General features: G+C 35.3%; 1 protein-coding gene across 1 annotated transcript in view; it reads right to left on the bottom strand.

Annotated features, from left to right (window-relative positions):
- Positions 1-26776, bottom strand: part of ROCK2 (Rho associated coiled-coil containing protein kinase 2) — a 137448-nt gene that overhangs the window by 75210 nt on the left and 35462 nt on the right. Inside the window, exons 2-3 of the mRNA XM_057741062.1 lie at positions 6547-6628; positions 4903-5003 (exon numbers count right to left, since the gene is read on the bottom strand). Of these exons, the coding sequence (XP_057597045.1) occupies positions 4903-5003; positions 6547-6628 (183 nt within the window). The remainder of the gene's footprint in view (positions 1-4902; positions 5004-6546; positions 6629-26776) is intronic.

Below are 26776 nucleotides of genomic sequence, written 5' to 3'. Positions count from 1 at the left end.
GTTATCTCACTGAAAAGTTCACCCCAACATACATACATACTGTAGTGGGGTGAATCCTGTCCCCCTCACCCCCAATTCACATTCTGAAGCCCTAACTTCCAGTACCTCAGAATGTGATTTTATTTGGAGACAGGCCCTTTAAAGACATGATTAAGTTAAAAAGAGACAGCTGGGACAGGTGCTAATTCAATCTGACTGGAGTCCTTACAGAAGAGGTGATTAAGGACGTACGGAGCAACACACCAGGGATATACATGCACAGAGGAAAGACCATGTGAGGACACTGAGAAGGTGGCCATCTGCAGGCCATGGAGAAAGACCTCGGAAGAAACCAAACATGCTAACACCTTGATCTTGAACTTCTAGCCTCCAGAACTGTAAGAAAATAAATTTCTGTATTTAAGCACAGAATCTGTGGTATTTTGCTATGGCAGCCCTAGCAAATTAGCATACATAAATATATATGAAAGTAAGAACAAGACTTCTGATTATTTATTCAAAATTAAAACTCATTTAGGGCTTCCTAGGTGGCGCAGTGGTTAAGAATCCGCCTGCCAATGCAGGGGACACAGGTTCGATCCCTGCTCCAGGAAGATCCCACATGCCACGGAGCAACGAAGCCCATGTGCCAAAAACAAACAAACAAACAAAAACTCATTTAATGCCACAAATCCACGGAAACTGACAATAGCGACAGCAGCTAATACTTACTTGATATCTACAACGTGCCAGCTCCATGATAAGCACCACATAGGTATAACATAATTTAGTCCTCACAAAAACTCTTATAAAAGTTCTATTATTAGTGCCACTTCACGATAAAGAAATGAAAGCTCTGACGATAGGAAATCTATATATCACAGAATGGAAACAAAAGTAGATGACTTTGTTTTTCCACAGTACCAGAGTACTTTATGCAAAAATATCTATTAAAAGTTGAACATTACTACCTTAACTATAAAAACATGTTTTGTTAAGCCAATATGTAAAATTAGTATATGAGTCTTTAAAGGGAGCTTAACTGCTTTTCCAGGAGGCTCCAATTTTAGCCTACAATTTATTACCTATTTGCTATGTGTCAGATACTATTCTAGATATCTTCCATATATTAGCTCATTTAACACTCATAGCAACCTATGAATAATAAACTATTATTATCTTCATTTTACAAATGAGGACACCAAGTCACAAAGAGGTTATGTAGTTGAGAGGTCTACCTCCAGAGTATATGCTCTCTTTTTTTTAATATTTATTTATAAATTCACGTCAAAGTCCTTGATTCACCTCTCTTTTCCTTTTTTGGCTGCACCACGCAGCATGTGGGATCTTAGTTCCCAGACCAGGGATCGAACCTGTGCCCCCTGCACTGGAGGCACGGAGTCCACTGGACCACCAAGGATATCCCCAGAGTACATGCTCTTAATCAATATACTATACTGAACCATATTCTGTTCCATCAAAATGAGATGTGATAAAACATTCCAAAAGAGAAGAATCGAAAAACAATAGGGATATTAGATAAAATCATCCATTGCTGTGGACCTTTCATGATATAAAAACATAAATGTAATCTCCTCTGCAGATAGGGGAAAAGAAGACAACAAGTTGAACAAATTTTGCCCTCCTGGGATTATAGAACTTTTCACTCCACAAGAAATGCCTTTTCTGATGAGGAAATCTATACCCAAATAAATTAAATGACTTGTCACTTTCCTAACTCATGACATTTTCACATGTATTCCCTCTGTATTTTAACTCCCACTCCATCCCCACTTCTTCATGTTGCCAACTCCTTTAACTTAACTCAAATGTCACTTTCTCACAGCAAGAACTTTCCTAACTCCCCAATCTGAATAAGGCACATTCCTCCATTATTCTCCCTCATAGCATCCAGATCTTTTCCTTCATAGCATTTATCGTACTCTGAAAATACTTTACTTGTTTAAAGTAAAATTATTCCTCTCCTCCACAAAACTACCACTTTCAGCACGATAGAGGCTATGTTATTATATCTTTAGAGGCTAGCACAGCTCCTCAAACATAACAGATTAAACATTTCATTGATGGATATAGATAAATGTGCTGTTTTATGTCTGACAACCACTAACATTTACTTAACACTTACTATTGAATATACTCCAGGAACTGTTTGAAATATTTATATATATATACAGTCACATTTAATTCTTCCAGGAATCCCATGAGGTATAAATATTATTATCTTCATTAACAGGTAAGAAACTAAGCACAGAGAGATTAAGTAACTTGTCTGAAGTCACAGCTAGACAGCAAAGAGTCAGAATTCAACCATACGCGGTCTGACTCTATTCTTACACTATGGTATAGCTGCTGTGACATATCAAAGTTACTTTTACAATGAGAATTTTCTTTGTGGAAACTGACAGGTATGTCCTCTGTAATAATGTATTTTTAACTTGACCAGAAAAAGCATTTCACAAGGGAAGACACATTTGCACCTACTACTGTAAAACTGTCTTCAGATGATTAGAAAAACATAATCATAAAGATGTGCCAAATATGGAACATTCCTTACATATCTGCCTAACTAATTTAACTACCCACATACAAATCAACTTTAAAAGACTACGGGAGAAGCACTTGGGCTTTCCCTTTTCAATCATCCTTCTTTTTAAGAGTCCCTGCCTAAGGTAACAACCAAGAACCAAAGCCAAAACAAACATGTACAAGCTCTCAGGTCAGGTCACCAGATTAGTAGAACGTTAAAATATTTTTCATTTTTAAAAACATATGACTTTGTTTCTGCGTATTGTGGTCAAAATTAAACACGGGATGGAAATTAACAACATAAATAAAAGCCTTCTCTTTCTATGTTTTCCTTTCCTTTAACATATTGAACTTTAATGATCAAATTAACCTAACACAGAACAATGACTACCTTGCCACAAAAATATGACAAGTCAAGGTCTGTCATATTTCCCTCCAAAACTTCAAATTCTAGCTTCTCTTCCCTAACCACAATGAAATAAGTATGAAGAAACAATGTTTCAAATACATGTATTATATTTGAAACATACACACAATAGTATGACTCCTATATTAAATAGTAAATAATAATGGTTAACAGAGAGAACACTACAACCAGGCCTATTTATTTTATTAATTCACTTAGTTTCCTATAACAACCCCCATGACAGAGTTATTATTACCTGTATTATCCAGGTTGGAACTCAGAGATTGACAAGCCTGCCTGTACTCACCATGATCTTTTGAGTTTGACCATGGCAGAGCTAGGATTCAACTACTTTATAATTTCCTTATCTTACAGAAACTTTCTTATCAACTGTCATGTAACCTAATCTCCCACCCTACCCACAAGAGCATTCTACCAGCTGAAGCTTCAGCACTTTCACTAAGAACAAAAAATAAAACAAAAACAAAAGCTCATTAGTTTCCAAGGCAGTCCATTCCTCAAATCTACTCCCAATCAATGTCTCAATTCCTTCAACCATACCTCAGATGGCATTATTTCAAGTCCCTAAGCATTATTCATCCATTTTAAAACAGGGCAACAGGGCATCTAGGGTGAATTAAATATTCCAGGTATGGCCCAATCATCTCAAATTAGAGAAAAATTATCTCTATTATCTCAGAAATTTATCAGAGCAGTCCAAACTTTCTTTACTATTTTGGGTAGCCACATCACCAATGACTTTTGCCTGGTTTACATTCAAGGAACATTGTTCTCTAATTCATGAACACTGTTAAGCAATCTATTCCTTGAGTTCTTCACACCCAAGTACAGGTCATTATCCTGGTGAAATTTCACTTCTTCTATTTGGCTAATGACTTTCCCAACTGATGACGTCGGGGTTTTGGCTCATCTTCTAAAATCATCCTCATACTTCAGTTTTAACTCATTTGCAAAGTTATTCAACACGCCACCATTGCCTCCATACAAGTCATTAATAAAACGTTTAATAGGAGAGGAAAGAATCCTAAAACTTGTCCCTGGGGATCCAAAGAACCATTCATGCCTTCATCAGGTTCCTTAGAACACAGCTATTAACTTAGTTATAAAGCTCCCTGCCCATATGCTTATTCACTGACGCTTCTCTGTATCATCCTCAAGTATGTCAGACTTTTTCACATATCTTATATATTACACCTATTGCACTATCCTGATCTACAAGTTCAATAAACCTATCAAAGAAAGAAGGAATGAAAGAGAAAAAGACAAAAGCTCAGTCTGTCATGACTTGTTCCTAGAGAAATCCATGCTGGCAGGCAGTCAGTTTTTCTTGGTGCTCCATCAAGAAAAGTAGAGCCCTGTTAAGTTAAAAACAGAATTTGACTCCACAGTTTAACTATAAGAGGGAAAAAAAAAAAAAGTTTCACATTCAGGTGATGAAAATAGGAATAGTATATTATAGTTCCTCATAGAATAATACAAATAGTTGAAATGTTTGCAAACATTTATAAATATTTCCAGTGCTAACACTTTGGCCTACAAAGGTAAATTTCATATTTACTTTCAGTTATTAATATGCCTTTGTTGGGTTTCTCACATACCTAAATCTCAGTTAATTAAGCAGAAATGTTATTAATCTGAACACTAAATAAGAACACAGTAGTTCTGGAAGAATATTAACTGCTAGGCAGATCATGTGTGAAGCCAAGTTGCCCTTATTCTAAACCCCAGTGTTTCACAGCTGGAAAAGACCTGGTATTTAGAGCACAATTATCTCCTTTTATAGATGAAGACACTGAGGCTCTCAGAGATGGAATGACTTGACCAAGTTCATAAAGCTAATTTTCTGGCATGGTTGAACACAGAAATCAGATTTACTCAAGGGCCATTGATAATGTTTCACAAAACCATGTTATCAAAAGAAATAATAAAAAGAACAAATTCTTTCTTACCAACTGGACTTCACCAAAAGCACCTCTTCCAATAACTTTTACAACATCATAGTCTTCTGCCTTCATCTGTAGACCTCTGATCTTTTTCACAATTTTCTCATCTACGGTAAAAAGATCACCATGTTTATAAACAACATTTTTAAGTAATCACCATATTTGTAAACAAATTTTTTTATTTCAAGAATCCGGGCTTAGTTTTCAGCTAAATCTGTCAGTTTTTAAAGGTTGCTGTTTAAAACTCTAAGACATATAAACTACATCAAAGGTCAAAAACTCTCTGGTTTAACACATATAAACATATTAATGACTACCAAAAAGTAGCAAACTATTCTGTTTCTGACTCTGTTGCTTGGCAAGTTAGATGACAGCTGAAACTGTGATGAGGCATGCAATCCTGGAGTACACTCTGAATCGGGGCAGAAAGCTGCTGTGAAAGTATGCAAGGCTAATCTCCATAATGAATTCTGGCAGCCTACTTCTTTGAAAAATAGTAATCACATATTGTAGATCTGATAACTATAGATAAGATTTTTTAATTAGGAAAACAGCCCAGTCTCTGACTAATTAAAGAGCTTATTACTATGTTCACATAGTATATATATATATATATATATATATATATAATTATTTTGAGAATTTCTTATTCTCAGGATCCGACTTCATTTACAACTTCATTGCAACATCAATACTAACATATGTTAAAAGTTACTACGTTTACGGCAATAACTGTTATCACATTATCTTTCATTAACTAGACTGAAATGTCTACATTTATAAAACAAAGTTCATACATTACTCTTCAGGTAAAGTTAAGTCTTAGAGCTGTTAATATTAACTGAAAACTTCTCTTGGAACCGCCATAAATGACCTGTCCTAAAACTGCTAAGCAGTCTTTAATCAAAACTTGAACTCTACTTACTTTACATACTTTAATTGGTTTTGCAATTTTGCTTTGAAAATAAAGAACATTAGTATTTAAATCAAATGGCAGGGGCTTCCTAGGTGGCGCAGTGGTTGAGAATCCACCTGCCAATGCAGGGGACACGGGTTCGATCCCTGCTCCAGGAAGATCCCACATGCCGTGGAGCAATTAAGCCCATGCACCACAACTACTGAGACTGAGCTTTAGAGCCCATTGAGCCACAACTATTGAGCCCATGTGCTGCAACTACTGAAGCCCACGCGCCTAGAGCCCATGCTCCACAATGAGAAGCCACGGCAATGAGGAGCCTGCGCACCACAACGAAGAGCAGCCCCCATCCACTGCAACTAAAAGCCCGCACACAGCAAAAAAGACCCAACACAGCCAATTAAATAAATAAATAAATAAATTTATTTAAAAAATAAATAAATAAATGGCAAACTAAAAAATACTTAAGTTTAATAAGTTAAAAGTTTGTGAGGATGCCTTGGAGGACTGGGGCGGGGAGGGTGGGGGGGACTCGAGGGGGGGGGGAGTCACGGAGGGGAGGGAATACGGGGATATGTGTGTAGAGACAGATGATTGAGCCTAGTGTACCCCCAAAAAATAAAAAATAAAAAATAAATTAAAAAAAAAAGTTTGTGGACTAATAATATTAATTAAACAAATCTCTTATCAAAAGTAGAGTTATGTGATCAAATATGAAGTTAACACATACTTACATCTATTTAAGAAATTATCTATATTTTTGTTTTTCCTCAAAGCAGGAAAATCCAAATCAAGGACCAAGGAATTTAAGCCATCCTGTTTAACAAAAAATAAAAAGAGAAAAACAAAAGTTGTTATAATTTTCAAGCATTCAAGATAAAACGCCTTTAAACTTGTTCTCACTAAATAAATGTCAATTCACTTTGATATGAGACTGCCCAGTGGCACCATATCCAATAGCTTTAAGTTTCCTAACTTCTGACAGAGAATATTAGGGTTGACTCTATCATGTTTTCCATTGTACTTTTAGCCAACAGAAAAACGTCATTTTAAAATATGCATCCACTATTATCTTTGCTAGTCAGATGTCTTTCCTCTCTTCAAAAGTCCAGTAAAAATTTTACCAAGCTTCTGACTTTAAGAAATACACCCAGACTAAGTAAGTTCCCATTCATTCAACAAGCATTAATTTTGTGCCTCGTGAACACAAAGAATAGAAAATCTAAAAATAAGTGAGAGAGACGCTAACTATCTTTACCCTCAAGAAATCCAGGCTCAAAATTAAATGTCCCCTAAAAACATGAAAACGGGATGATGTACTGTTCAGGTTTCTATTTTCTTCTCTAGGTTTTCTGTATTTTCCAGACTTTCTACAACAAACATGCATTAAATTTATAATCAAAATAGGAAAAAGTACATACATATAACTTGGTGGGAGTGAAAAAAACTAGTAAGAAACAAACCAAATCTCAAATTACTCAACGCTTATGCTTGTGAAGAAAACAGTATTTCTAAAGCACTAGTGCATATACTGTTTCATCCCCAGGTAACTGTGAGGAGGGCAGAAGGACATATTCTCATTTTAAAAATAAACAAACTAAAGTTTACAGAGATTAAGTGATTTTGGTATGCCCAAGGTCTTACTATTAGAAAATGATGTGGCAAAAACACTACCTAAATCTTAGAGTTTCAATATATTTAAATCATCTGCCTTGTCTCAACCACCAGTGGAAGCTTGGAAGGGGAAAGAAGGAAGCTGAAGGACTGTAGAAAATAAATCAGTAATAAAGAGAACTTTTGAGGATCTGGATAGTGAGAAAATGTGGGGAAAATTACACGCAAACCTTAGAAAGATAACTTGAGTTTTTAATTTACTAATTCTAGAAGAACTGCACTACTGTTTATTTACAAGTTATATTTCATATTTTTAATTTCCATTCTTTAAAAAAGATGTCAATACTATGTGAAAATATTCTTTAATAGCAGAATGAGGTAGAGGTGTTAAGAGTAAACGGTAAATATTTTTAATCACAATTAAAATTATCTATATCCCACTGATACCATTAATGTAGACACATTAAAACAATACTGATTTTCCTCAACTGAGAGAAAAAAAATACATTAAAAAATAATATACAGCTTCCACTTAAGTTGAGACTGTTAAATTCACATTTTGACAACTCACCCCACCCCCACCCCACAAATCCCCTCTTCAGGACAGCTGAACTGCTTTTCACACGAGCATTTTAGCATACTAGGCTATTTTTAAGAACAAAAATGTTGGTATATCTTTATTGGTATAATTCAGATATTTTAATAAGTTTAAATGCAAGATGTGAATCACATGTTTTTAGATATATCCAGATTTATACTCTCCATTAAAATTTCAAATCAAAAAGGGTGTATTCATTTGGAAAGTCCTCTACAGTATCTCCGTTTAACCTCCACAAGAAGAAAAAATTTAAATTGGTAAGGCAAAAGCTTCTAATAACAAGCATAAATATTCTCCTCTAGTTCAGAGACTTTCCCCAAATTTGGAATATATATACACTTCATACTAAATTATAAGTCTTCACCTACATATAATGAAGACAAAAGAAATCTTTCTTTGCAACTACAGCTTGCCATCAGTAAAAGAACTGAATCCTTGCTTACCCCACAGCCTCCCCAAAAGTTATCACAGAGAGATGGAGTTACATAAAGATTAAATAAACAGGAAAAAAATCTGGAAATAGTTTATAAATATTTTCCCATAATATCCCCCACTAGAGCCAGAGCGCTTTTTCAGCAGTTGGAACATTTGAACAGTTGCTCAACTCAACAATAATACTATTTTTGGTTTTTTAAACCATTCTTTAAAGATCAAATACTATTTCATTTGTGCAGTAAGTCTTTGGTAGTATTTATTTTCAAATAATACTAATACTTTAATTTGCTAATGATTTATATCAAGATAATGTAGGGGTAATACATAATTATATATTTACATTTATACTTGAGGTTCTATATTTATAAATTTTTACATTTGAAACTTATTCTATTTAGTAGCACTTTTTAAGAAACAAATTCTGATTTTTAAAAGATACTAGTAATTTCAGTATATGAAATTGATACTGAATTACAGGTGCTGGATTACCTCAAGACTTGATTGAAAGCCTATGTCTATGACCATCCTCATTAAGCAGTTTCATATAAACCTTAGAAAATAAGATTTTTTTTCAGTGTCTGATTTCAACTGTGATTCTTTCTTAGAAAGTAAGACTAAAACAGATAAACTTTTAAAAGAATAAAACTTATATTAAAGAAAAGCCTACAACCAAAACTTCGAAGCAGTGAAGAAAAGTAACACTGTCTCCTTCTCTACTTTCAATGCACAGAAATGACAGGAGAACATTTAAAAGTCATAGCCCCACTGAAAAAACCTTCACCACAAGATATTCAAGAATGAGAAAGAAAAATGCCAATGAGTAGGAGCTAAAGTCACAAAGATCTACTGAATGTCAGGGCAGAAAGCAGTAAGACCAATGACGGAGAATTAAAAGAACCTAAATGTGGTAATGGGTGAAAACCAGACTGATAACTGAGAAAACAGCAGCTGGAGTGAAAATCCCAGCTCCTAAAAAAGACAAAAAAAAAATCTTATTGCCTAAGTTTTATATCAAACTGCATAAAGAGTTAGATCAGACACAGCTTTCAAATAAATCTTAAGCTACGCCCCCAGAGCTCACCCAGTTACCAGATATCTCGCACCTCTAATATCATTGGTTAAAAATATGTGAATCACCTGTAATACCAGAACTGACTTGGGTTGTCTGCATGTAAAGTTAGTATCAGAGGAAGGCAGAGAAAAAAGTGATTTACTCTACTGTCTTTCTGAATAAACAGGTATAAGCTAATACCCAATTTTTCCCATTACAATTATCATGGTGGAAAAAAATATGTATAGAATGGCCTATTTTCCTAACTTTTCCTAAACACAGAGCCTTTTATACTTTAGTTGCGAAGAAGGAATGGAGTACTGAACTTGATTTTACTCTCACTATAAACTGGTTCTAAATATCTAATTGTTTTTAAATGTCCAAATAAAATCCATCCAGCAAAAAAAAAAAAAAAAAAAAAAAAGGAGGTTGGAAAGCCTTCACCAACCTGGAATATCTAAAGTGATAGCAAAATGATGGAGACATCCTTCTAGGAATTTCAATTGTTAAATACAGCAAATTATCTTTTAGCTGAAAATTTCATAACATTATGAGTTGTCAGTATGTGGGTGGTATTTAAAGCCATAAAACTGGGTAAGATCACTAAAGGAGTGAATGTAGAAAAATAAAAAAGGACCAAGGACTGAGTCCTGGGATATACCACAATTAACAGACTGTGGAGTACAGGAGACTGTGAAGCAAGCAGTAAAGAAGGAAGATAATCAAGATGCTGTGGTATCTTGGAAGCCAGGTGAAGCATGTAGCAATGAGAGAGAGTGATCCACAAAATCAATATGACTGGTAAGTCAAGTAAATCAAGACTGAGCCATTGGCAACGTGGAGGTCATCAGTAACTTCTATAGAAGCTATTTAGATTATAAATTTGTTATTTCCAAGTCACTGTTCACCAGTTTCTTAGAACTTCTGTTTTTCTATAATTGCTGCACATTTAAAAAACAAAACAAAAAACTCCTTTAAGATGTTACTGGGAATTCCCTGGTGGTCCAGTGGTTAGGACACTACACTTTCACTGCCAAGCTCGGGTTCAATCCCTAGTCAGGGAACTAACATCCCACAAGCCACACTGCATGGCCAAACAGAAAAAGAAAAAGAAAAAGAAAAAGGAAAAGGAAAAGGAAAAGAAAATGAGAAAGAGAACGGAAAAGGAAAAGGAAAAAGAAGTTACTGTGAGTTTACATTCACAGACCCTAAATAATACCGAGCATTCAACTTGACCATAAGTTATGAGATACCTTACAGTCTATCTACCAAAAACTATAACTAAATTACACAGGTCAATACAGTATTTATTATTAATAATAGGAACTTTTCTTGACTACTTTGTGCCATGTGCTATGCAAAGCACTGTACATGCAATCAACATTTTAATCCTCACAACAACGTATAAACTAGGTACTATTATTATACTCATATTTAGTAGGCACAGAAACCGAAGTTTAGAAAAGATAAAAAGCTTGCCCCAGACAACACATTTTGTAAGTGACTGAATTAGAATTTTATGATACATTCATACTTTATTACTAAAATAAAAGTTAATAAAGTTATTCCTCTAACAGAATACTGAACAACATCCAGGTTTTAAAATTAAGATAACAAAATAGGAAACATATTTCTGTGTATCTGCTGTACAGGTAAGTGACCAGGAAATGTTACTTAAATAAACTTGTAATACATTTCCTCCTTCTGTTATTACAACTCCAAATACAAATACAAAACTAAAAACAGTGGGGCCAAACAAATCCACCATTAGCAAGTAAAATATGAATTTTAAAGGCACCCTATATGCACACAGAAAAACTTCCAAATCTTATATATACTCCATATTATTTATAATACAGTTTCTATTTCACCTAGAAAAATCTAAGCAATATTAACTAATCTAATATCATTTATCAACATCAGTTGAATAAAATACTTAATGCCTATTTTACAACATAGCTTTGTAGGTATATTAGTCTAAGATCTGTCAACCAAATTAATGACAATTTATCCTGTCACCTAGCAAAAAAGACTATTTGAAGGAAAATAAGTTATCTAGAAAATAAGAAATTAAAGAGCATTGGGTGAAAGTTTCTCACATATATTTATTTTGTGTGATAAAACTTAACTTCACTATAAGCTGAGAGTAGCTAATTTAACAAGCACTAGAACAGCCTTCTTGTTTGCTTATGTAAATCTTTACCTACAGCTATAGTAAAATCAGCTCTTAAAGCTCTCTACAAAACAATATATGTGGTGCATTAATGAAGTAACAGGTGTCTAAGAGAGTAACATTCATATCTAGAACACTTAAGGGACTATTATAACAAACACTTGCTTAAAACCTGACCTCTGAATTGTGGGGAAGGGGAATCTCTGAACAAAGAATACAGTTCCTACTGATCTTAAGCCTTTCATGCTATATATATCAACACCTATAGTATGTATATGTGTGTGTGCGCGCACACGCACATTTGTGTGTTACACATCAATAAAAAGACTTTGGATGTATTGGATAACAAAGAATTAACTAACAAGATAAAAACATCAGTGGCAAATAAACAGTAAAACAATGTGAACCCTGTACGCCACCACTGTTCTCTGGCACGCTCACATACCTTATCTAATATACTGTCTACTTAATCAGAGAGGAAAAGTATAAGATAAAAATGAGTTTAAAACTCAAGTTTGCTAAATTTCAACAAAGGTTTTCTATTATAGAGGCTCATCCTCCAAACACTTTTAAATCCTCATTTGTGTTTGAAGTGCTGGGAGGGAAGGGGTCATGTGGAGTCATACAACCTCATACTCTGTATCCCATATTCCAAGTAAAGAAAAATATGTTTCTTACAATTTTTAAAACCAATCCAGCAACTGTAAAGGAGAAGTGGACAACTGCACTGCTGGGTGAATCTAAGATGAAATTAAAAGAATTTGAAACAAAACTATCCTTCCCTATTATTAGATATGTCACTATTATTTGATACGTCACTATAGTTCTTACTAATATTTTTTAAAACTACAGAGATATAAATCTTTCATTTTACATCCCACATAAAAACAATCACTGAAAATATTTCAGTATCACATCATTATACTCACAGACATAACATCCTCAGTTTTCCAGTCAAATATTAATCAAATGTAAACAATGAACTTAAGTCACAACCAAGTACTTTACAAACCAAGTTCACAGGAAAATTAAAGGGCAAAAATATATACCCATAAAACACACTAAGAAATCAACATTCATTAAGCACCTATTGTGTGCCAGAGAGTAGAATCACTTTCTCATTTAAGTCTCATAAAAACCCTCACTGGAAAAGGAATGTATTAGCAAACAGAAAAGTTGTTTTGGGACAGAGCCATTTTGGTAAATAACAAAAGCGAAAGTTCTAATCAGAAGTAGCTCTTTCTGCTACACATACAACTACCACTAGGAACAGTGAAAAACATTTCAGCAAAATGAAAATAGTTGTTGGTGGATGTTTCTAAAGCACATGCTGGGGCTTCCCTGGTAGCGCAGTGGTTAAGAGTCTGCCTGCCAATGCAGGGGACACGGGTTCAAGCCCTGGTTCAGGAAGATCCCACATGCCACGGAGCAACTAAGCCCATGTGCCACAACTACTGAGCCTGTGCTCTAGAGCCTGCAATCCACAACTATTGAGCCCACGTGCCACAATTACCGAAGCCCGCGCGCCAAGAGCCCATGCTCCACAAGAGAAGCCATCGCAATAAGAACCTGCACACCGCAATGAAGAGCAGCCCCCACTCACCACAACTAGAGAAAGCCCGCGCACAGCAATGAAGATCCAACCCAGCCAATAAATAAATAAATTTATAAAAATAAATAAATAAAGCACATGCTCTTTTCTCCCTCTAACTACATATGTAGCCGTACAGACTCAATGCCCCACCTACATTAATGTTAATGAAAAAGCAAAATATTCTTCTCAATAGAACTACAGAAGCAAGGTATACCTCTTCCTTACCTAGGAAGCAATATTTCTTCTACACATCTGAGGGAATTTTTTCTCTTTTGTAGTAACACTTCTAAAAATTAGAAAAAAATTTAAAAGCTTTTAAATTAAATGTCTGTCCCATCTCTCTCTCTTGTCCACTGTATGTGCGCTCCCCTACAAATAAAAGAAGTGAGCAAGTGTTGGTACAGGAATCTAATGCACTGTATTTTGATCTGTTTTACATTTTGCTGTCTATAAATTTTTATCTGGCAGAGAAAAGGTCTCACTGCTAAAACAATCTGAAAACTAACAGAGTAGGCAAATTATTTCTAAAGGCTGATTACCAACTATCATCTCATACATAATTCCTCTACTTATTGATCATTTCTGGCAATAACAGTACCTCAAGTAGGAATAAGAATTTGTCAATCAATTTAGAGACACGTTAATAGCACTGATTTAAAAAGAAAAACAGAAAATTACTTAACAATGAACATAAAATCATCCTTAACTGGAACTCACAAATAGCCATAATTTCTCCTACACTCAAAGGGAGAAGTTAACAAAACAAACACATATCTTTAAGAACCATCTTCTATGACTGACAGCTCTATCTACTTCAACCATAGGACTCAGTACCATATTTCCAAGTATCCAGCAAATATCCAACAGACCTCAGAAATCTCCCAAGTTGGGTAAGTGTACTCAATGGGAATGTATAAGATGATCCACTGAGGTGCAAGAAAATATTACAATTTTGTACACTTAAGCTTAAAAAATTTTCAGTTTAACATAGGGGTTTTCAGCAACATCTCACTCTTGTTAGCTTTCACTGAATTGTGACATACTACAGCTTACATGTATCCAGATTTTTAAAAATTTACTACTAGAAAGATTACCAAGCAGATTAAAAAGCATTCCATTTCAGGGTACAGACATATGCCAAAGCTTACCAAATTGCACAATTTAATTATGCACAATTTATTGTATGTCAATTATACCTCAATAAAGCTATTTTTAAAATGAATGGGGGCTTCCTAGGTGGCGCAGTGGTTAAGAATCCGCCTGCCAATGCAGAGGTCACGGGTTCGATCCCAGCTCCAGGAAGATCCCACATGCCGCGGAGCAACTAAGCCCGTGTGCCAAAAAAAATAAAAATATAAAAAAAAAATAAAATGAATGTAATGTATATAATCACAGATTTAAGATAATACCAAAATGCAATTAGTAAAAACAGAAAGAAAATGGCAACGTTAACTCTTAACCTACTCCTTATACAAGCTCTTACTGCCCAAAGTATGAGGCTAAAAACAATGGCAAGCTAATCACATCACTGCCCTCAAAATTAAAAATTACCTAAAGCCTATATGAAATATGGAATTGCATCCATAATCATTAATGATATACAATATGCACTGCTGTAATCTGAATTTCTATAACACAAATTATTCCACATGAAACTGGAAAGTAAGGGAATAATTCAAATATTAAGTAAAATATGTGCTTTTTTTCCAGCTTGTTAATGTTTTTAAAGGATGGGCAAACTTTCTCAAATTAAACAAAGCCTTAGCAATATAGGATGACATTAAGAAAAAAGCCAAAAATTATGCGGAAATGCCTTACTGAAATAAGTAGTAGCCTCAAAAACCCCTACACTGTTCATGACATTAAGCTACCTAGTAAGGTTGCAAGTGCAGATGAAAAAGCTGAGAAGATATCTCTCCTTTGTTCAAAGCAAATGAACAGGAACTTCTCTGGTGGTCCAGTGGGCTCCCAATTGCAGGGGGCCCGAGTTCAATATCTGGTTGGGGAACTAGATCCCACACGCCGCAACTAAGACACAGAGCAGTCTAAATAAATAAATAAATAAATTTATAAATAAATAAAAATAAACAAAAACCTGATAAAGAAGGCTATAGAAATAAAGGCCTTCATAGGCCTAAATCTCAAAGAAAAAACTCAAGCCTCAGGGTTTAAGGCTGCAGATATTCAGTATTCAAATGTCTGTGATGCTGGGTACAAATGCCAACAGAGATTTAACTCTGTTGATATTTTTATTTGAATTATTGTTTTTGTTAGTGTTCTGGTTAAAATTTGTATAGGTTTTGCACAGCCTGTTTCTACTCTGTGACTCTCATAAGCTATGTTAGTTATGATGCATGAGTTTTGCAGAACACAAAGCTTTCCAGAAACTCATATTTCATGTTAATGACTGAACAAAGCCATCACAATATAAGACCTGAACAACAGGAACATGAAGAAAAATCTCTATGATTAAATAATATTATTAAATAATATTTAATGCCTGCATTCTACCCAACACTTTACCAATTTTCATTAAGCTTAATGATAAACGTTTGAAAGCCTTTAGTGTTTTAGTTGTTTTGTTAGTTTCTTTTTTCAATTATTCTTATTTTTAATTTATTTTTATTAAAATAAATTGTTAGTTTCTTTTAACACCAAAAAGGTTTTGTGTGTGTGTTTCTTTTTTAATTCAGACATCACTGGGAAACACTGGATTTTTCTAATGGCTGAAACGTATGAAAAACAATATGGTAAAAAACAAAAATTTATTTTCTTTAGACCAAGAATCTTTGGAACGCATACAGAAAAAAATAACTGAAAAGTTGACATAGTAAGTAACAAAATAAATTACACCATAAGAGCGGTTTACTATACAATTGGAAGACAGTACACAATTTTTCTAACCTGATCAGTTAAAATATGGTGGACACTGTTACGTGAAGAAATCAATGAAGAAAATATGCTGTTTTCTCAATAGTAAATTACTTCTTTAATAAAAACTATATTTTAAGGAAAATCTTTGTAACAGTAATCACTGATAGAGCTGATACTTGAAATACAAAACTGCCTCTGGAACTACATTACATACATTACTAACATGAAATTCCCTCACCACATCATTCACAGAATAGCTTTACAACTAAGACATTAAATCCTTAAGAGCACAAAGTGCTGTAATATGTCATCAACACTAAAATTTATAAAAGTAAGATTCTTAAAGTATAACAGAATTTTTCAACTCTTTCTAGTGAGATGAGGAATGACCATAAAAAATTTTAGTTTCACATAAAAGTTTTCTAGCTATCTTGTCACAATGAACTTTTAAAAGCTACTGAGCTTAGAAATGAAATACCATTTTTCTTCTATTCTATAAAAAGGCAAGTGTTCCAAATCTGGTCTTGCCTATGACAAGTACTTATTAATAGTATGCCAGCAGATATTTAGGGGGAAAATTAATAGATTTTGTCTAAGTAAAGGTTATACATTAACAACAAGTGAGAAAAGAACAGAAAAACTTTCTTTTTGGAAAAATTCTTGCAAGGAAGGAGTATTTTTGAAAAAGGGTTGTGTCTGGAAATGTTTCCATCTATATGTGAATTTTACAGATAATAAGATGCTGGCCTATTAAAATTCGTTTAACTTCCACATCCATAGTTTCAAAATTTGAAAACATAATTTTCTGACCCAGTTAAAGATGTTCAGCCACATATTAAAATATAAAAGTAAATTATTTCTGATTTGTCTTCAAGAACTGGCCTCATCAGGGAAAACAGAAATTTACTAACCAAATTTCAACAACCATACAAAAAAGTTGTATAATTGGTAAGCAGAATTGGAAAATGAATATTTTGATTTAATAACTGCAGCCACTGATGTACTGTGCTTCTTCCACTTGTATCCATATATCTTTGTGAAATTTAAAGGGAAAAAAAATCCTCTGATAGTCCTTAAAACCCACTAAATAAACTGAACTTCAAACCTGATCTTTATTTCACTGTAACAATACGAAGCCAAAAATTTTAAAAGCAGTTAAGCATATTTAATTTAGTGAGAAAAGTTTTTGTAGTGTCATAAAATTATTACCTCAAAAATATGTTTATAGATTTAGGTTACTTCTGAACTCCTGTTTTATATGTATTTTATAATGTACACCATATTTTAATAGATGTACACAAATTATAAATAAGACACGTCTATTTGAAGATATTTCAAAACTCTTTTACTGAAGATATTTCAAAACTCTTTTACTGATGGAATATAAGAGTAAAAGTTTGGAGATCACAAATTCCTTAAATGTAAGGAATCTTTTATTATTCTTAAAGGTAAACATTTTTATTTTTTATATTTAAAGTAAAGAATATATGCCCCAAAACTGTTGGGTAAATAAACATTTAGCCAGCATCCTGGTATCAACATATTTAAAACAATTCATGTTTTCTCATTCAGATGTTACCTACTCTGTATCTAATAAGCAGTGCCATTTTATACGTCAGATTCAGAAATCCTCTTCAAGTCATTCCCTCTGTACTGCTGATACTTCCTCTGAGGTCTCACAGGTGCTCCCTTCTCCACTCCCTTCCCCATTATGTTTTGCTCAGATTCTGATTATTTATTACCTACTAACTGGTTTCCTTGCCTCTAATCATCCACTGCTCCAGCCCATCTCCAGTCCACTAGTGAGTAGTCAAACTTCTAGAAATTTAAATCTGTGCATTTCATGCCCTCCTTAAAATTATTCAACAGCTTACAAATACTTGGAAAATAAAGTCTAAAATCCTTAACCAGCATTCAAAATTCTTTGCCATCTGGCCCCACCAACCTTCTCTAATCTTACTTCCCGTTATTCTACTACTCTTCATTCATTTTGCCCCTGATCTGTACTGTCCAATACAGAAGCCACTGGCTACAGGTGGCCATTGAGCACCTGAAATGTGATAGGCCAACTTGAGATATGCTGTAAATATAAAATACACACTGGATTTCAAAGCCTTAGTACCAAAATAAGAATGTAAAATATCTCATTAATAATTTTTAATATTGATTACATGTTAAAATAACATTTGGGTTATATTGGGTTAAATATTAAAATTAATTTCACCTTTCTGGTTTTTTACATATGGCTAAAATAGAAAAATTTAAGCCTCATATTTGGCTTACATTATATCTCTATTTGATAGTATTGCCTAGACCAACAAAACTTTACCCTTTCACACTGATCTTTCTACCCTAACTTTGCTTATATCACTATTTTGCCACAGAACATTCAACATGGGGCAACCATGTACCATGTGAGTGCTAAGCATAAGAAAATGTTTTTCATGATCATCCCTACTTGCCAAGTCTTATCTCTGCTTCAAGGCCAGCTCAAATGCAACTTACTTCCATGAAACCTTCCTTGATATGCCAGGATAAAAATTTCCCATCTTCTGAACTTTGACATACTAAGTGTTCTTCAATGAACATGTTACTTTCTACTTATAACAGTTATTTCTACACACTGCTTATCACATCTATTAGCTGTAAATTCCTTAAGTACAGAATTCTTCCAATTCAATTTGATTCCTCTAATGTTTCTGTCATAACACCTTACATAGTCTGCCCTCAAACATTAAATCGGACATCAACAAGAAGACTGGTGATACAATTATCTAAGATTAAATAAGTTACACTTACTAAAGCAAGAAGGTAGGTATTTATGTTAGTATTATTTACACAGATATGCAATTCAATTATTATCGTGAATTTCTTTTATGACCATTCCTTTCACCTTCCTGCTCTAGATGAAACCTTATTTTTTCCCTTGATGACACTACCTACCTTATATTACAACCCTCTCAAATGATTGAGCCTGAAGGTGGGTTAAGTGTCCTCTTTGCTCCTAGTGGTCAATCTTAGATCACTCTTCCTCTTTCTGCAACTATGAGCTTTGAAACACATCATCAGCCACCCACCACCCCTTCTTATGAATGCCCCCCACCCCCACTGCCCCCAGCCAACGTCACTAACTCTCAGTCTCTAAAGATTTTGGTTCCTTGCTAACTGCCACACTCTACCACTAATCCTGGCCTAATTCCTGGTGATGTCATTATACTCCTAGATATCCTAATACCCTGGACAATCCACTTGTGTGGTTTCCCTAACCTTATTACCAATAATTGCAACAGCTCATAATGTCAATTTCAAACATCCTACTCACTGACCACCACCTTCTACCTTTCTAGCTCACTCTCATATTTCAACTCCAATAATGTTTTAACTCAACAGGGACCTTCAATCCAGATCCTATCATTTTCCACTGTCCTTCATCCTCCCCACTCTTATGCTTACTCTTTTCATAATTTATATTCCAGTCAATCATCATAACCACTGTCCTGTGCTTATCCTCATGCTTCTCTCACTTAATCATACTCTCCTAGAAGAACTATATCATGGGTTAAATCCAACTCTCTCACTACTCAGTACCTGCACCTCCAGAACTAAATGTGACTTAAGAATAAACACACAACCATGCTCAAGTGGCCTTTGCTGACTGCAGTCCCAGACTATTTCCCTCAACCACTCTCTCTTCTACTCTCCTGCATGATTTCCCAGTTTCTCCTCTCTTCTTAAACCTCAAAAATCTCCTCTCCCAACCTCATTCTCAGCTAAGGTCCCGGCTTCTTACATCACTGAGAACTTACACAAGCTCTTATCACCAAATCTGTCCATATTCCTGCCTCTGTACCCATATAGTCTTTCTTTTCTGCCATTATATATTACCTATTACATTATATTACATTCGTAGTTACAATCAATGCCTCACCAATGCACGAAATCTTCCATCCCCCTTGCCTACCAAAAGACAACACTATAACTATCCTCCTCTATCCCCCCACCACAGCCAACCTATCAACTCCTCATCTTTTATGCTCTGATTACTGCCACTGGAATACTGTTATTTCTTTTGCTCTTAAGAAAATAAAATCCCTAGACTCCACTTGCCATACAGCTATAATTCTATCTCTCCCTTTGCCCTTACAGGAAAATTCTTTGAGAGATCTATGGTATCTCCTCCTGTCTTTTCTCCTGCTATTCTCCTTAGAACTCACTCCAATCAACCCCCCACCACAACCACCACTGCCACCACCCTATCTAAAAAGTTTTTCTTAAGTTTATCAATGACCTCCACACTACAAATCTAATAATTGTTTCTCAATCCACATTCTACCTGACTTATAAGCATATCTGAACAATCCTTCATTACCTACTTCTTAAAAATCTTTCTTCATTTAACTTCGATGAAAATGTATTCACATAGTTTTCCATGTACCTCTCTGGTTGCCCTTTCTCAGTCTCCTTTGCTGATGTTCTCCTCAGTCCTTGGGCCTCTTCTCTTTTAAATCCACTCTTGCCATAGGAGATCTCACCTTGTCTCCTATCTTTCAGTACTGATGGCTTTCAAATTCATTATCGCTATCCAAGGTACTTAAAATCCTGAATTCTAGACCCATATCTCCACTTCGCGGTGTCTAACAAATATCTTAAATGACAATATCCAAAACTGTGCCCTACCCCTTTCTACTGCAACCACTTCCTCTTTCAGCCTTCCACATCTCAGTTAATGGCAACTGCATCCTTTCAAATACTCAGGTCAACAACCCTGGTGTGAAGCTTTCACTTCTGTCTTTCAAGAGCCTAAATTCAAACACCTACAAATGCTGCCATCATTGCCTTCAAAATGACTTCAGAATTCCACAAGTTTTTCACTACCTCTACTACCCTCACACTAGTTCAAGACACCATACTATGAATTATTGCCAAAAGCCTACTTCTCAGGTCTCCCTGCTTGCAGCTTTGCTCTCCAATTCTCCTTCAGATTATTTCCAAGGAACACAGAGATGATCCGTCACTCCTCTACTCAAAACCTCCAATGCCTTCCATTTCGTTGAAAATAAAGCCCAGATTCCCTGCTATGACCTATGAGGCTCTTTATGATCATACTTCACCCAGTTAATTGGTTAACTCTCAAGCCTCAACCCCTATTACTTCCATTCTCACTCATTCTACTCCACCAACACTGGCCTTCGAAAGGTTTTTAAATAAAAACAGAGGCCCTACACAAGGAAAAAGTGGAAACAGAGCAAGAAGGTAGTTCAGTAGCTGCCGGGGTCTTCACAAGAAGGTACATCTGAGCAACATCACAGTTCTGTGGGGTGGTGAGCTGGCTATATACAAAAGAACTGAGCAAATTAGTAACTATATGATAATAGGAACCAGCTACCAGTTTGGGGAGAAAAGGTACAAATATGGGTGGGGGGGGGAGAGCTAGAATGAAAACACAGTGTTGGGCTAGAATTAGAGGTATCAGTGTAAATTTGTGATTTTCAGTATATAAAGACAGATATTAAAATATACATGTAGGGACTTCCTAGGTGGCGCAGTGGTAAAGAATCCGCCTGCCAATGCAGGGGACACGGGTTCGAGCCCTGCTCTGGGAAGATTCCACATGCCACGGATCAGCTAAGCCGGTGTGCCACAACTATTGAGCCTGTGCTCTAGAGCCCGTGGGCCACAAGTATTGAGCCCATGTGCTGCAACTACTGAAGCCCATGCACCTAGGGCCCGTGCTCCACAACAAGAGAAGCCACTACAATGAGGAGCCTGCGCACCACAATGAAGAGTAGCCCCCGCTCACAGCAACTAGAGAAAGCCTGTGTGCAGCAACAAAGACACAATGCAGCCAATAAATAAATAAAATAAATTTATAAAAAAATATATACATGTAGATGTCTGTGTGGGCGTACACACACACACACACCCCACAAGCTTCCTTGACTGTTCACTGCAAGGGTCTGAGTACAGAGACAGTTCAATATCCATGAGCTTACCTACCACCCAGACCATGGTTTTGAAATACTCTTCTCCACTAAAAAAATTAGGGCTCCTTGGAGAAATAGCTGACTCCAGGACTAGAACAGGAAAATTTTAAGATGGGCCTGTAGCACCTTGTGCCAAAAGTAAGGAGGTGCACAGATGATAAAACTGCACAGAACTATACATATGTACTGTATCAATGCCAACATCCTGATTTTATTAATGTACTATGATTATGTAAGATATAAACATTGGGGGAAATTAGGTGGAGGGTACACAGGACCATTCTATACTATCTTTGCAACTTCCTGTGAATTCAAAATTACTTCAAGATAAAAGTTTTTAAAAAAAGTAAAGGGAATTCCCAGACAGTCCAGTGGGTAGGACTTTGTACCTCCACTGCAGGGGGCATGAGTTCGCTCTCTAGCCAGGGAACTAAGATCCAACACGCTGCACAGCATGGCCAAAAAAAAAAAGTTAAAAAAATAGACATTAATTATCTTTCTTACAGTAAAATGCCAACTAATAAAAGAAGGAATACTTGAATCAGAATATCACCCTTTGGCAACCACCATGGTAAAAATTAATATAGGTGAAAAACATCAATGGATGGATGTTAAAACCAGTGGACTGAAGTGGGAATATAAATATGATTTTACATAGTCTCAAAGTATCTCCTCACAAAATACCTATTAATTTGGAGTGCGGGGTTAGAAACTTGATAGACATCATCTTTAATCAAGTGATCAAAGTTAACACAACCTAATGGGATAAGCTGTATGCCACCAAAAAGGATTCATTAAGAAGAAAACAACATCACTCCTGTGAAACTGCAGCCAAAAATACATACCTTGGGTCCAGCCATCAGGAAACATTAGACAACCCAAATTAAGCAATATTCTACAAAACGAGTGGCATGTAACCTTCAGTATGTGAACAGCATGAAAATCAAGAGAGACTGAGGAACTGTTCCAAACTGAAGGAGATTAAAGAGATACAGGAGCTGGATGCAATGCATAGTCCTGGATTAGATTCTTTTCGTCTCAAGAACATTATTTGGGCAATTAACAAAACTTGAGTAAAGTCTCTAAGCAAAGTGTACACAGAAGTTTTTTTAAGTTTGCTGTAGTTTGAAATTGTTTCCAAATTAAAAGCTAAAAAAAAAAAAAATCACACCAAGGCATGTTCCTGACTCATGGCCTTTGGATTTGCTATTTCCTTCTGTCTGGAATGCTTACATCCACATTTCTGCATGCCCAGCTCTCCTACTTCCACCAGGTTTTTACTTAAAAGGCACCTTCTAAACTATCAACACCCTATCTATTCATATCTTCCTCCTTGTTTTACTTTTTTCTCCTTACCATAAACCACTATCTTCTTACATATAATTATCTTAATTATTTATTATTATCTGGCTGCCCATTAAAATGTAAACTTGATGGCAGGGAATTTTTATCTATTTTGCTCACTGTTACATTCCCAGGGCCTAATCCAGGCCTAAACCAGGATTTGGTACGTGGTAGTTGCAAATAAATATTTAGTAAATGACTGAATGTACACAAAGTCCTTGGAACACAAAAGACGTAAGACACAATTACAAAATAAATTCACTTTCACAATCATAACAAAAGAATACTAAAATAGGTAAAAAGAACCCCACTGTTAATTTGATAGTTCTGGGCTATCATTTCAACAAATATGTCTATAGTATAAATGAATGAGATAATGTCCCTGCTCTAAAGAGCTTAGTGAGCAAACCTACTTCCATCAGAAAGCAGGGCTATAGTACCGCTGTCAGCTAATACAGCAAGCAAATATCTACCAACAGCATGTACAACATACAGTATGAACAATTCAAATGCTGACAGACAAGAATTAGCTGTATCAGACTTGACAGAAAAATACAGATACATAGAGAAATCAAGTTTTCTCTTGGGAAAAAAAATGATGATAAACTCATATTCACATTGAGTCAATGGTGTGACCCAAAGGACATACATAAGTAGAGATCTCTGATATTTTATTACCACATTTCCTTGAAAAACTACCAAGACTATAATTAAGCTAAATACAATGATAATTAATTTACAGTATTATAAAACATACTGAATCGTCTGTATTTAAGAAAAAAGTATAATTCAAAAAATCTGCAAAATGATCTAATGGTTTCTGTATATAAAGTGGTCAAATCAACAGCATCGCATTTTACAAATGCTTTTTTCTCCTATGCCACCAGATAATACAGCAGCTGATCTTCCTTTCTTGACTGTCACCAAAATGACAGACAATATCTTAAAACAAACATATCTGATCTAACCCAATACTTGTAAAAATGAAATATACACACAAAAGTGTATGTATGTGCATGTACATATACGTATTAGTAAACATGATTTGATAATCATTAATTGAGCTACACACATGACCCCCATCCACCTTACAAACTAACAGTGAATGAAATCCAAATGTGTAAATCCAATTCTTATTTCCAACAGAAACGTATTACAAATTAGGGTTCTGTACCTGGAAACCTTATTTCAATCCCTCTCCTCACCAACTGCCAAAAGGTAATAACAACAAAAAAATAAAACACAAAAATGTGGTTTAACATTCCTAAGTGTGAAACCAATCATTTAATATAAGAGCTGTGTCAACATTTTTTGAGGGATTTTATGAATGGGCTGAACAAATCAAGTAAAATAAAAGCCAAACTAAGATGACCTAAAGATACTTTCTTTTCCTGATAAATTTCCCTGTAACAAGTATTGCCATGTTTTATTTCTCCTTTTAACTTAGTCCCACATTATGGTAATCAGATCCCAAAATCTGGGGAATTATTCTTTTGGCTGCATGGGGTCTTCATTGCTGCACACAGGCTTCCTCCAGTGGCGAGCGGGAGCAACTCTTCTTTGTGGTGCGTGGGTTTCTCGCTGCAGTGGCTTCTCTTGTTGTAAAGCACAGGCTCTAGGTGCTCGGGCTTCAGTAGTTGTGGCTCGCGGGCTCTAGAGCTCAGGCTCAGTAGTTGTGGCACACGGGCTTAGTTGCTCCACAGCAACTTCCTGGGATCTTCCTGGACCAGGGCTCGAACCCATGTCCCCTACATTGGCAGGCGGATTCTTAACCACTGCGCCACCAGGGAAGTCCCTGGGTAATTTTTTTTAAAGGATGTAGTGTAACTATATTTGTGTTACCTTGTGCACTGACTGTAACCCTCAGGAAATCCTAAATGTGAATCTGGCCATTACTGTAAAGTCTTACTTATAATTTAAAAAAAAAAAAATTTAAGGTTAAAGTTGGAGTTGAGAGCAAAAGTCAAGCAAATTTAAAGTGGGAGATTCCTGTACTTACTGTGCTTAGTCATATGGTTCAGCCTTCAGACTGCATAACTACCAACATCACTGTAGTATATGCAATACTGAGAGAATTCTGAGGGCACTGACTCCTAGATAAATTCTCAATATAAAATAGGCAAATAACCAGACTGACATAAAGGTCATCATACCACAAGTGTGATTACCGTAAAATATTACCGTAAAATAATTTTGTAATTATTCTTGACAATACATAATATTTTATATCTCAGCATGTTCAACATTAGAAGTTACTATAAATCCATGCTTTATGGACATAAAAATATAAGTTCCATTGAAGCTAGAATCATAGGTCGTATATGACAGACAGTGATCACAACTGCTATTGACAATTATTTTAAGTTACACTAAATTACTTAATTTTCTAGAATCTTGACCCATATAAATGATACATACTAATTCTTATCTGCTCTCATTTTTGTGATAAACACAGCAAGGAAGACTACCTCTGTGAGAGAGCTCTATCTGCTGGCAGAGTCCAAACCTATTCAGGACAATGAGTCTATTTTGTTCCATATCTGAGCCTGTATCCTAGATTTTACCAATAATACATTTAGATCCCTATCTAACTTACTCCTCTCTCAACTGGCTCTGAATTCAGCCTAAGAATAACTGCTACATATCAAACCCCTAAAATTCCATTATCTGGTACACTGAACTGAGACTCTTAAAAAAGAAACATGTAATCTGTGGACAATGTAACAGGGAGATTTCTACCTCCACCAACTACAGAGTTAAGGCTGCAAGGCAATCCTACTACCACTGAGACTAAAATTGGAGAGAAGGGAAGGAGGCACAAGGAGGTGAGCCTAAATTTGATTACAAAGCTGCAACTCGGAAGCTGAGAAGCTGAAGAGAGCCTTCCAGCACTCTCATGAGATTGGAAACACAGAAATTAGAATTTTGACTCAGAAAGAAGGAAAGGTCCAGGCACTAAAGGGCCACACCCTAGGAATAAATAAGAAAAAATAAAAACAGAGCAACCCTCAAAAGACTGAAAATCTGCCTCATATCAATTCAATCACTAAGTAGGTTAAAGTTATCAGTCTCAGTCCTAACAGGTCAACAGACAAAAACAAAAATCCTCTCTGAAGAAAGATAACACTACCTAATTATCTAAGCAGATGTTCATATACAATGTCCAGTAGTCAGTCAATCATTAGGAGTCATACCAGAAGATAAAATAATCATTAAAACCTAGAAAAACATTTTTTTAAAAATCAGACCCACAAAAGATCCAGAAATTTAACACAAACTTCAAAATCACCACTACTA

The sequence above is a fragment of the Hippopotamus amphibius genome, chromosome 7, assembly GCF_030028045.1.
Source record: "Hippopotamus amphibius kiboko isolate mHipAmp2 chromosome 7, mHipAmp2.hap2, whole genome shotgun sequence".
Taxonomy (NCBI): Eukaryota; Metazoa; Chordata; class Mammalia; order Artiodactyla; family Hippopotamidae; genus Hippopotamus; species Hippopotamus amphibius.
This window is presented reverse-complemented; position numbering and strand designations above follow the sequence as displayed.